This window comes from Crotalus tigris, unplaced genomic scaffold (genome assembly GCF_016545835.1).
Source record: "Crotalus tigris isolate CLP2741 ecotype Arizona unplaced genomic scaffold, ASM1654583v1 scf7180000017598.18339901613:2243638, whole genome shotgun sequence".
NCBI lineage: Eukaryota > Metazoa > Chordata > Lepidosauria > Squamata > Viperidae > Crotalus > Crotalus tigris.
In genome coordinates this window covers 1465594-1478678 of record NW_024096502.1, presented here as the reverse complement: position 1 = coordinate 1478678, position 13085 = coordinate 1465594, and the positions used below count along the sequence as shown (strand labels likewise).

Genomic DNA, 13085 nt, shown 5'->3' with positions numbered 1-13085 from the left:
TCTTCTTCCTCTCCTCTTCTCTTCCCTTCACCACTCCCCTCCCCTTTCTCCCCACTTCTCCTCTTCTCCAACCTTCCTACTTCCTTCTCCCCTCCTTTACTCTTTTCTCTCTCCTCTCCTTTCTTCCCTCTCATCCTCCTCAGATACAATTCAGGGGTAATGTCCGAGCAACTCCTCTCTCCAAATTTCCCTATCTGTATTATATACAATAAGATTAATTTTCTCTTACATTAATGCTTCTATTTATCTAACCTTCTCGGTATATACTTCTATAAATATTTATACAACCTCCAGTTATTCAATACTGTGTCACCTGGTCTTCCTCCTTATCTGCTCCTTCTTCCATCTAAACGGAGGGGGTTCTGAGTGCCACCTCTGGCATGCATACCATAAGTTCGCCACCACAGACCTAGTAGGACACAGTGTGCCCCAAATGACAAAGTTAAAATTAATCAAACAAAAACACTGTTGCTTTGATAATGCTGAGCGTTGCCAACCATTCTTTATTTGTGTATGCCTTTTCCTAAAATACTTAAGACTTCTCCGACAAGCATATGTTTTTTTAACAAAATATTGCTCATTCATTTAAGCTAATGGGTGGCACCATTGGTATCATGCCTTTGAGTAAGCCAAGTTGACGGTATGTTCACCTGTCCTGGTCACACCTCTTCCTGCTGACTTCCTTGCAGGCTTCTTCCATGTCCCTCTCCCGATCCAACAGCCGGGAACACCTGGGGAGCGGGAGCGATTCCGACAACTGGAGAGATCACAATGGCATTAGTTCAACTGCTCCGGGAGACTTTGTTTCTTCCATCGGAAGCCCTAAACGGAAACAGAAATCAAGTAAGGATTTACCCTGTTGGTTAGATAAGGGCTTTTCAACCAGTGTTATGGGTACCACCTGTGGTACATTTGGTATGCGACCATCCTAGAAAAGTGGTAGTGGGGGAGGGGAATGAGCTGAACCAGTGGCAGCACCGCACAAGCCTCAGCGAGAGATGGCTGGAGCTGCAGGGCTGTCAGGGCTCAGCGGAAGCGCCAGGATCAGTGCCGCTTTCCAGCTGATTGGCGCTTCGGGGCTGTCAGGGCTCAGTGAAAGCACCAGGATCAGCGCCAGGCTCCAGATGGAGCTCAGGGCTGATCCTGGTGCTTCTGCTGAGCCCTGAAGAAGCACCAATCAGCTGGAAAGCAGCACTGATCCTGGTGCTTCTGCTGAGCCCAGAAGAAGCGTTGATCAGCTGGAATGTTGCAGCATCTCCAGGGTCTTGTGATTTACATTCAGATGCTTGGCAACTGATTCATATTTATGACAGTCACAGTGTCCCAGGGTCATGTGAAGTGACCAAAATCTGCTGCAACCACCCAGCGGATGGGGGAATAAAAATCAAACACCCCCTCACCCCACCCCTGCTGCCAATCCTCAACAGAAATGCTCACAACAATGAAAACCTCAGACAGAAGGAAGAGCGCTGCCGGGCGGGCAGGCAGGTGTCTTGCTCGGCTATGGCTTGGGGGGGGGGGCTTTTTTCAGTGCCATTGTAACTTCGAACAGTCACTAAGTGAACTGTTGTAAGTCGAGGACTACTTGTAGTTTCTCACTTTTTTTCTTTTTTTTTTTCTTTTTTTGGTCATCAAGTTTTTGACACCTTGCTAGGCGGCTGGTGATACTCAGATATTGCCATATCCTAAAAGTGGTACAATGGGTGAAAAGGTTGAAAAGCCCTGAGTTAGGTCAGAGTTCTCACGAAGAGCTAATGACTTGAATAAAAGTTAGCTTCAGCTTGGCTTAGGCAAACCAAGCTCCGTTAGTTTGCATCAAGCTATACTTTTAAATGATAGGCTCAAAGGAGAGAGCTACATCCTGTTAGAAATATTAGAACATTTATGGCAATAATGCCTCCGTGTCACATTTCTTCCCTCTGTTATGACTTTGCTGCTTCTTCTTCTCCACGTCCAAATGTCATCATATAGTTTTATTCTCTCAGGCCACATCACAAGAGATAGAGTTGGCCAGGGTGCCCCAAAGCAGCGTCCCCCACTTTTGAGATGGCATGTAATTTTTGCCTTACTCCGACCAACCCTTGTGTTCTATTTCCATGAAAACAAAGATGTTCATCCTGTTGACCCATGACTGTTGGGCTAGGTTTGCCACCAACCATATGGTGAAGTTCACAGATGATACAACAGTAGTGGGCCTTATTCAGGATGACAAGGTGGAAGCTTACCACAAGGAGGTTGAGGGGTTGGTGAACTGGTGTAAGGAAAACATCCTAGTTTTAAATACCGGAAAAACCAAAGAGATCATTGTCGATTTCAGAAAAGGCAGGCACAGCCACACACCTCTATGCATCAATGATTCACCTGTGGAGCTGGTTACCAGCATCAAACTCCTGGGTGTGCAGCTAACGAGTAGACTGGCTTGGTCGCTCAACAGTGAGAAACTGGTGAAGTGGCCACAGCAGTGCCTGCATTTTCTGCATCGCATGAGAAAAGCACACCTTCCTTCCCCTGTCCTGACCACTTTCTACAGGGGGACAATCGAGAGCATCCTGTCATACAGCATCGCAGTCTGGTTTGGAAGCATCCCTGCTTCAGATAGGAAGGCGGTGCAGAGAGTGGTGAGGACAGCCAAAAAGATCATTGGCAGCTCCCTCCCTCCCATCCAGGACATAGCACAGAAGCGTTGCTTGAGCAGGGTCCATAAGATCATCTGGGACTCTACACATCCTCTTCACGACCTGTTTTCCTTGTTCCCTTCTGGGAGGAGGGGGCTTCCTGGTTTCCGAAGCAGAACATCCAGATTCAGCCAGAGTTTCATTCCATACAGCATTAACCTTGCGAACTCTCAAGCTTCCTCCTTCCGTTATATATTCAAGATGGACAGTATTTAATATTTATTTGCTACGTATATGTAGGGAGTGGGTCTATACATATGTTTATAGTATGTTTAGGTGTGTGTCATGTATGTGTTTTACTTTGAGAGCGGGCAACTCAATTTCATTTTTGATGTGTGCTGTTGTGCCCACAGTAAAACAAAATGACAATAAAGGTTATCTTATCTTATCTCTTATCTAAAACCTTGATAATTCAACAGCAGGTAGATTTGGTACTTCTTGGCAGCTTGCAAGCACTGGAAAGTAAGCAGGTGAACAGGTTCCTCAGCCTAAAGCAAACCCAACCTAACCAGAAGCTTATTTTCTCTTGAACGTCTAGGTGAGCATTATCTCAGCAGTAGCAACTACATGGATTGCATCTCCTCCCTGATAGGAAGCAACGGCTGTAACCTGAACAGTCTGTTTAAGGGATCTGACCTACCTGAGTTATTCAGCAAACTGGGCCTGGGTAAATACACAGACATATTTCAGCAACAAGAGGTCAGTGTTCGCGAAAGGCTTGATGGTGGTGGTTGATTGTAGACTATTTTGATTGCTTTGCAAATGAAATCATTCCCATCTGTTGATTATCAATAATAATAATAAAGCTGGAAGGGACCTTGGAGGTCATCTAGTCCAACCCCCTGCTCAGGCAGGAAACCCTATACCATTTCGGACCAATGGCCGTCCAGTTTCTTCTTAAAAACTTCCAGTGTTGGAGCATTCACCGCTTCTGGAGGCAAGTTGTTCCACTGATTAACTGCTCTAACGGTCAGGAAGTTCCTCCTTAGTTCTAGGTTGCTTCTCTCCTTGGTTAGTTTCCATCCGTTGCTTCTTGTCCTGCCTTCAGACGCTTTGGAGAATAGCTTGACTCCCTCTTCTTTGGGGCAGCCCCTGAGATACTGGAACACTGCTATCATTGTTCATCAAGTCCACAGATTCATTCCTTGGCTGTAGGAATAGCTACCGGTAGCTTCAGGCCTTGCTGTTTTTGAAGTGCTGTGTTCAGAGACCCAATTCTGCATTCTCAAACCAATTTCCATTGTTGGTAATCATACCTAAGAACTTGCTCTCTGGAAGGAATAGGAGTCTGATTTGCAGCACGGGTGTTATCAGCAAGCCCATAACTCACTACTTGGGAAATTCAGCAGGAAGGCAGGTGATCCCGATGGTCTGAAGACCACCCACCCAGAGTTACCATGTGATAAGACGGGCAGTCAATAAATTTGATAAATAAATAAAAGCAAATACATAAGGCTGGTGGCCGTCAAAAATGATCAGAATGGGATACCTCGATGGGACTGCAGAAAAAGTAGGGAATTTCCTGTGAACCTTCACACGGTGTGTTAATTCGTTCAGTTGTATAGATGCAAAGTTGTGTTCGCTGATAGATAGTTGAAACATTATATGCATATGTAAACATACATGCAGACATGTGTCACAAGTGTGTGTTTATGTATACTGATCCTGGCTTCTTTGTCGCTGCAGTTGTATCAGCACACAAACGCATACACCAGAATAAAAATTAATATGACTTGAATTGATAATTGTTCAGTAAAATTAGTGAAGTCTTCTTCAATCTATTGAAAACATAGAGATCAAATCTGAATAAAGCATTCTTTAAATAGAAAACGTCTTCCAAAAATTTATTATATGTTTTTCATCTGATGCTGGTTTCCTTGACTTTTCAATATCGCTGTTTCCAAGAGAGATGCAATTATCTAATATTTTGCAATCCCAATATAGCAATCAAATTAATTTTCTGTGTACTGTAGTTCATCAGCCTTGGGAAATACAGACAATCAACCTGTGGGCATAAATTACCAGTAATTGCTCAGTAATTTTAAAATTTGTTCAGAAACTGCCACGAATAGCTAAAAGGGATTGTCTTTCAGAAAACAATGCATGCTAATTCACTGGCAACAATTCAGACAAGATCTAGATATTTCCAATTTATATAAACTAATTTTAGAACAGAATAACAACTTTTGAATTGTTCTGGCAGCCCATTTTTTTGTGACTCGCCAAACAAAGATTGGAAGGAATTCTGGGCTATGAAGAATGCCAAGGTGATTCATCTGGTTTAGCTCCTAAACCCTCTTCTAGTATTTATTTAGTCTGTCAAAATAATATGTTGCACTTGGTATAAAAATGTTGCTCTTTTGATTTTAACATGCTCTGGATGTTGTTAATAGTCGTAATTGCCAGGAACTGAAATAACGGTTTTTGCCTCTTTCCTTTGTAACCAAGTTGCGCACAAAATGTTTTCAGCAGGATGTTCTCCCACAAAAGCCCTCCGCCCTCTCAGAGTGGAAGAGCATCTTAGAGTGTGCTGTTGTTGTGTTTTCTCCTAGATTGATCTCCAGACATTCCTCACTCTAACAGATCAAGATCTGAAAGAGCTTGGAATTACCACTTTTGGTGCACGAAGGAAAATGCTGCTGGCAATCTCAGGTAAAGAAAAAGTACTACCTTGTGCAGTTTATAAGAATTCTTTTTGTTCCCTTGACGGAGTTATTCTGATACACAGAAGGCGGAATGTCTCTTTTCAGAAACTCAGGGTACCCCTGTGTATAGTAATAGCCTTGTCCATCCTTATCCTGCCAGCTTTAATCCCTCAGTTCTCATAAATCCACTCGTATATCTCTTCAATGGGAGATCCGTTGATTTCCTCCGGAGTGAGTTAGGAATTCTGCTAGGTCTCACCTACCATAAGATTGTAACAGCTTCCTAATGTTTGGTTTCTACCTTGATGTTAACATCCGTAATGGTTTATAGTCAGGGACATGCAAAACCTAATAAGGGAGCCCATCTCTTTATACAGTACTGGCCAAAATTGTGGAAACCTTTTGGGAAAAGTATTTTTGAGGTTTGATGGACAATAACACCACTTTTGGGGGGGAGTAGTACCCTAAAATTATATATCAATGGAAAGATAATTTAATCAAGAATGTAAGGCAACATAGTTTGTTCGACTATCTGTACTGTATTCTATGAAAAGTTACAGCCAAATAACCAGAAAAAGGAAGCACAACTTGCTTAGGTAGATCTCAGGTAGCTTTCCTTCACCTGATGGTAGCCAATGAGCATGAGTGTTTAGAGAGCCAATCGGGTGTCATCTTGTTTTGGCAATGAGCCAATCAGATCACAGTAGGATTCAGTTATTGATGTCCTGTATTGCTGAGAGGAGGACATTGGTCAGTGTGTTATGTGATGGCTATCAAGTCGGTTGGGGGTTTTTTTGTGTGTTCTTTCATTTAGTGAACTTGTAAAACATAATAAAATTAAAGTCATGGTGCAAAGAGTTGACTGGTCGCCCAGAAAGCGATGTAAAATAGTATTATTAAGTGAACAAGGCTACAGTTATAAAGGAATTAGAAGAAAAATGGGTGGAAACTTAGCCGAGGTGGCACAGCAGTTAGAGTGCAGTACTGCAGGCCACTTTAGCTGACTGTGTTCAGCAGGTCAGCGGTTCAAATCTCACCGGCTCAAGGTTGACTCAGCCTTCCATCCTTCCAGAGTAGGTAAAATGAGGACCCAGATTGTTGGGGGCAATGTAAATATATATATACATTGCTTACTGGTGTACACCGCTTAGAGAGTGCTTGCACTTAAAGCGGTATATAAGTCTCATAAATAAATAAACAAACAAACAAACAAACAAACCAAAGGTGGCATTTCTACTGTACACTTTTCCCAAAAGGTTTCCACAACATCACTTGGTCTCTTGTGCCTCTGAGTAGGATTGCTCTCCTACGTTTACATAATGTTTACACTTTTCCCAAAAGGTTTTCACAATTTTGGCCACTACTGTAGGTTTCCCTTGAAGAGAGCCAGGTATATCTCATGTGCTGGTGGGCTGCTGGAATCCAGCAGCTTGATGCCTCTTTCATGTTCAACCTGTGGTTAACCAAAACAATTGTCTCAATAGATCTGTGACAGGTCTATTGCCTTTTCTGACCCAAATCCACTCTAAATCATTTTATATCTTGTGGGGGTATTGCGGTAAAATCTCCAGCTTGAGAGGAGAGAAGTGTAAAGAAGTGGCCAGCGTGAGTGACTAGCAATAAAGTTCCTGCTTGAGACTATTCATGAGTGGTTCTGGTTAAGAACCATGGAGAATCGGCTGGAGGAGCCGTAGTGGCACAGTGGCTGGAGTGTAATATTGCAGGTTATCTCTGCCCACTGCCAGGAGTTCGATCCTGACCGGTTCAAGATTGACCCAGCCTTCCATCCTTCCGAGGTCAGCAAAACGAGGACCCAGATTGTTGGGGGCGATATGCTGATATTGTAAACCACTCATAGATTTATATATCACTTCATAAAAGCATTATGAAGTGATATATAAATCTAAGCGCTGTTGCTATTGCTATTGCTTGCACCTGACAGGTACATATTGCATTTGATTGGACTGGACTGTTTTGTTGTTAGTTGCAAAGTCATGTCCGACCCATCGCGACCCCATGGACAACATTCCTCCAGGCCTTCCTATGCTCTACCATCTTCTGGAGTCCATTTAAGCTCACGCCTGGCATTTGCTGTCCAGGTTTTGAAGTTAAGCTTCTCTTCTCTTCTCTTCTCTTCTCTTCTCTCCCCTTCCACCCACCCACCCCCCAGAATTGAACAAAAACCGAAGAAAACTCTTTGACCCCTCCAATGTCCGAGCCTCGTTTCTGGAAGGCGGCGCAAGTGGACGGTTGCCCCACCAGTACCATTCGGACATTGCCAGCGTGAGCGGCCGTTGGTAGCAGGAATGCGAGGCCTTCACGGTTGACTGCACAAACTCCATGGACATGGCAATCCTGTGGACCGTCACCACTGCACACCACCCTCTGCACTTGGGAGTTTAGGTATCAAGGACCAAAAGTCTTCTTTTTTTTTTTTTTTTGCACAACTTCCCGTGTCGAAAGAGAGAAAGAACACTTATCTGTCTTTCCACGTGCCAAATGTGGATTATGCCTTTGCTCTTGTAGATTGGACAGAATTTGCAATAATAATGTTGGGGGGGGTGGGTGGAGGGTGGGCGGAGTGGGTGTTTAGTATTTTATGACTTATAATGACTATATTGTATGCACTGAATGGATTTTTTTTTTTACTTTTTTGAATGGAGAGTGATGGGCAGGGGTGCCAGAGCGGGGGAGGGAGGGGTCATTGCTTATGGTTTTTATCGAGGAAATTTCTGGTACTGCTTAATAATTAATAGAGGTCTTTCTGCACTTTACGTGTTTGGATTGCTTTTCCCGTGGACATTTTTAATTAACTTTCCTCTTAATTTCCACGGGAAAAAAAGATTACAGTCGTGGCGCTAACCGAGGTTTGCCAGGGGCATTCCCATTCCAGGTGAAAAGGCTCCCCTCCCCATAAAAATGGTACTAGCGAGTTTAAATGTAGAGGACGATGGGTTGTTGTTGTTTTTAGACAACTGTACAGTATGCCACAATCAGATCTATGAAGAGGAGTCTCCAACCTCTTGAGAAATATTTGCAATGGAGTTTGCATACTGCCAACCAAGCAGTGAAAGACCAAAAGCAGAGTTTGTTGCCCTCACTAATCCTAGTTAGCTGCTGCCTTCAATGCTAAACCTGATTTTAATGATTATCTCAAAGCAAGGACTATTTTTTAGTATAAACTGCCACTAAAGGACACTTTATTTATAGCAAACGTCTTATTTTTTAGAACTTGTACACTTAGAGCGCGTAAGAAATTAAAACTGATCTATTAAAGAGTTTATGATAGAGACTGGGATGCAGATCCCGAAGCGGATCTCCAGGCTCTCCTTCGTTCACTTGACAGAGCATAAATTTCATTTGACAAGACAGCACTCTGGGGGTCTATTCCCTAAGGGACGTTGCTGACGTGATTCTCCAGGCACCCATTTAAGAGCTTGTCAGGTTGGGACATCCTTGATTAAAGTCCACGATTGTCTGCCATGAAGGTTTAGAGTTGGGCTACTTCCAAAACTCTGCATTTGAGCAAAGAGTTTGTGTGATATCTTGGTAGGGCAGACAGTCGTGTTCTCATCCTGTAAAAGGTCTAGTAATCCAGTTATATTTGTCTCTGTCAAGTGACTTGGTATAATTTTATGAAGGATGAAACGAAGTGCCTCTCAGTGATAACAAAATGAAGTTTCTGAAACGCGAGTTTATCGATAGAAGAAAAACAACATTCCCATTGCATATATTGTGAATTACTTGTACTGTAATTTTTTCTTTTTTTTATTTATGTACAATGTACAAACCCTCTAGGGTGGAGGCAAACCACTCTTCAGAAAGGCATTAACAATTTACCATGGTGGTTTTTATATGTATAGATATGCAACAGGGGCGAGGAAGAATTTTGACACTTTCTGTAGATAATATTTCATTTCCGTCATGAAGGAGACACCAACACAAAGGGAGGATTAAGAAAGGTGAGAGCTTAGTTAAAGTTAGGAGACATATACATCAAAATTCATTTTAATCACAACCTATGACATCTCAACAGCCTCTCACTCCTGCTGAAATAGCTGCTGATATTTCTCTGATTTGGGGGGTAAAAAACCAGGGTGAGATGACCACAGCGAGTGCTTTTTCTCAATCTGGAGTTGTGCATTATTCAGGAAACCATATATATATGTGTGTATATATATACATATATATGTGTGTAGGTCTTTGGTTATTTGGGTTTTCTCCCGCGTCAAATTGGAAGTGTCTTGGCGACGTTTCGATGAAGTCTCATTCGTCATCTTCAGGCTGGTGTTTTCGGCTTCGTGCTTCTAGGACGTGGCTGGTGTTCTCGAACCTGACGTGGCTGGTGTCCTCGAAGCACGAAGCTGAAAACACCACCCTGAAGATGACGAATGGGACTTCGTCGAAACGTTGCCAAGACACTTCCAATTTTACGCAGGAGAAAACCCGAATAACCAAAGACCTACATATATATATTTCTTTTGAAACATAGCCTGTCCGTCAATTGGTACAAAATCAGAGGCCCTGATATTTTCAAAGAACACTACTTGTTTTATCATGGGTGCTGCCTTCGGTGGGAGACCCCGCATTGTGTTGCGAAGCACAGCCCTTGCGTTAGAAGTTCAGGACCTCAGGAGGTGAAGCCTGTCACCCATGTGGAAAACTTAACTTTCTTTAATCTGTGCCAGAGTGATTCAGCTGAGTCTTTGGGTTTACATTGAGACCCAACCCACAATGTATCCCACTGGAGATTTTTTTTTTCTCTCGTGGACTTTGTGTCATGCTATTTTGTCCCCCCTCCCCAGTTTGAACTCAAATGACCGAATGCTTTGACAGTGTTACCCTTGGAAGACACACTTAAGCTGCAGTGGTCTATACTGAAGCGAAGAATGTCTGAGATATAAAAGTAACAAGAAACTCACCCTTTCACAGAGATACCCCCCCATCCCCACCCCCCCACCCACCCACATGCCACACTGGAAAAGCAAAACTTTATTAATCATTTGGATTCCACGAGAGAGGGAAAAAATTGGCAACGCAACATTCCGTATTGTCAGTATTGTATTAATGCACAAAGAATACCGAAGCATTCGTTTTAAAATGTTGTGCCTTTACAGCGACCAGTTATCTGTAAATATAGAGCAGATACAGATTGTATTTGGGGAGGGATCCTTTTTAGTGATTTTTTTTAAAAAGGTAAATAAATAAATAAACTATGGAATTAAACATTTACAAATGGAGAATTTCAAACTAATCAAATGTTACATGAAAGAATAAATTTATATAACCCTTGTTACGTTGCTGGTTAAATGAAGTCTGGTTTTATTTCTAAACGGTTACTAACTCGATGCTCCCTCTTTCCTTTCTTCTCTGGGTGTCAAATCTGAGTCTCCTCTTTAACGTGGTTTGAGTACTATAAATTAAGGTGACCTCTTTGCTCACGTTAGTTGGGGAGACGATGCTGGCAGTGACATATGCCTCCAATTAGTTGTGGTGGAATTGAGACATGGACTAAATGGATGACGGTATTGAAGCTTCGACTCCATTAAGCTACGCAGTTGCCCCTTACACTGTGCTGCTATCTATAGCGCAAAGATCTTGAGAAGGGGAAAACTAGATCTCCATTTTCCCTTTCCCAGGAATTGGAAGTTAAGACCGACGTGCTTGTAGGGCCTATGACAGAAAGTTGGAATATTAATAAAAAATAATGAACAGACGATCTGGATCAGAGTTAGAGAAAGATAATTCAGAAGTCAAAGGTTTGTTAAAAGCTAAAACTTAAACGTCAATTTGAAGTTCTTTTTAAAGATTGCCAGTTGATTTATTTTCGTCAATGTCACCAATGACTTTTGAGGCCCTGTCAGGCAGTGACGTCACTCCCGGTAACATTTAAAATGTGAAAAACAAGCAGCACGAAAGTGCAAAAATCAAATAAGCGGGCCAAGAATGAGTTTCTGCCGTGAAGAAGGGACGCTGTGTGATAAGCAGACACTGAAAGAAAAGATTATCCAACTTGGAACGATGGTTTTCGAACAGTTGCTCGAAGGAGGACTGTTGGGAGTTGAATCCGGAGAAAGAAGGCCTGGCTGGATCTCCCCCAGAATGCCAAAAGACATTGGGGCAAAACCTGGGTCATTGATGCTGAAAAGAAAGCCGGGGGGGGGCTGACTTTGGGGCAGAGACAAAAAAAAAAAAAAATTCAGTGGGGCCAGATCAATTTAGTTTTACTGGAAATCACTTAAGATCACGTCCCATGCATTTAATAAAAAAAATAAATCCCTTTTCTACAACAATTATTGTTTGATGGTGCTCTGTGGTGGGACACAACCTAAGGCTTGAGGCACCTCAAGTGGCCTCTTTTGCTTTCCAGTGTGAGCCTTATACATGCGGAATTCAAAATACATTTGAGCTTTCCTTCCTTCCTTCCTTCCTTCCTTCCTTCCTCTCCTGCTCTTTCCTTCCTCCTTTCTTCCTTCCTTCCATCCTCCATTTCCTTTCTCTTTCTTCTTTCCTTCCTTCCTTCCATCTCCTCCTGCTCCTTCCTCCTTCCTTCCTTCCATCCTTCCTTCCTCCATTTCCTTTCTCTTTCCTTCTTTCCTTCCTCCTTCCTTCCTTCCATCCTTCCTTCCTCCATTTCCTTTCTCTTTCCTTCTTTCCTTCCTCCTTCCTTCCTTTCATCCTTCTCCCTCCATTTCCTTTCTCTTTCCTTCTTTCCTTCCTCCTTCCTTCCTTTCATCCTTCTATCCTCCCTCCATTTCCTTTCTCTTTCCTTCTTTCCTTTCTTCCTTCCATCTTCTGCTCCTTCCTCCTTCCATCCTTCCTCCCTCCATTTCCTTTCTCTTTCCTTCCTTCCTTCCTTCCTCTTTTCTTCCTTCTATCCTGCTATCCTCCCTTCCTCCATTTCCTTTCTCTTTCCTTCTTTCCTTCCTTCCTTCCTTCCTTCCATCCTCCCTCCCTCCATTTCCTTTCTCTTTCCTTCTTTCCTTCCTTCCTCCTTCCTTCCATCCTTCTATCCTCCCTCCATTTCCTTTCTCTTTCCTTCTTTCCTTCTTCCTTCCTCCTTCCTTCCTTTCATCCTTCTATCCTCCCTCCATTTCCTTTCTCTTTCCTTCTTTCCTTCCTTCCATCCTCTCCTGCTCCTTCCTTCCTCCTTTCTTCCTTCCTTCCTCCCTCCTTCCTTCCATCCTCCCTCCATTTCCTTTCTCTTTCCTTCTTTCCTTCCTTCCATCCTCTCCCGCTCCTTCCTTCCTCCTTTCTTCCTTCTATCCTCCCTCCATTTCCTTCCTTCCTTCCTTCCTTCCTTCCTTCCTTCCTTCCTTCCTTCCTTCCTTCTCCTACTCTTTCAGAGAAATAAGGATGGAGCTTGATTTTTCTGAGAAGGTGAACCAACCAGCATCTGGAGATGCTTTACACAAGGGGCACTGGCCTCATTACCAAGGAGATTATCTGCCATCCTATCCGGAATTCAGGAGTATTTTCTTCTCATCTCTTCCCAAATCTCTTGCTTACATAAATAGATATCCCAAGAGCTCCATCCTGAGGCACAGAAGGGGCAAAACGAAGAAGGAAAAAATGTCGAAGTTATTTGTCATCTGCCTTATAAACAGGATGACTCTTGAAATCTTTTTCACGGCCTGGGTGTCTTGAGTTCCTTTGCATGTCGCATCTCAAAAGTCACTCAAATGACAGGAAAGCCGATTTGTGGAGCCGTGAGGCGATTGCTGCATTTTAACAGCTGAAATTGAGAAGTCATTTTTGGTGCGTC

General features: G+C 43.0%; 1 protein-coding gene across 1 annotated transcript in view; it reads left to right on the top strand.

The window, feature by feature from the left end:
* Positions 1–7774, top strand: part of BICC1 (BicC family RNA binding protein 1) — a 134303-nt gene extending 126529 nt beyond the window's left edge. Inside the window, exons 18-21 of the mRNA XM_039366823.1 lie at positions 690–843; positions 3214–3374; positions 5228–5327; positions 7491–7774. Coding sequence (XP_039222757.1) covers positions 690–843; positions 3214–3374; positions 5228–5327; positions 7491–7621 — 546 coding nt within the window. The 3' untranslated portion in view covers positions 7622–7774. The remainder of the gene's footprint in view (positions 1–689; positions 844–3213; positions 3375–5227; positions 5328–7490) is intronic.
* Positions 7775–13085: the final 5311 nt, after the last annotated feature.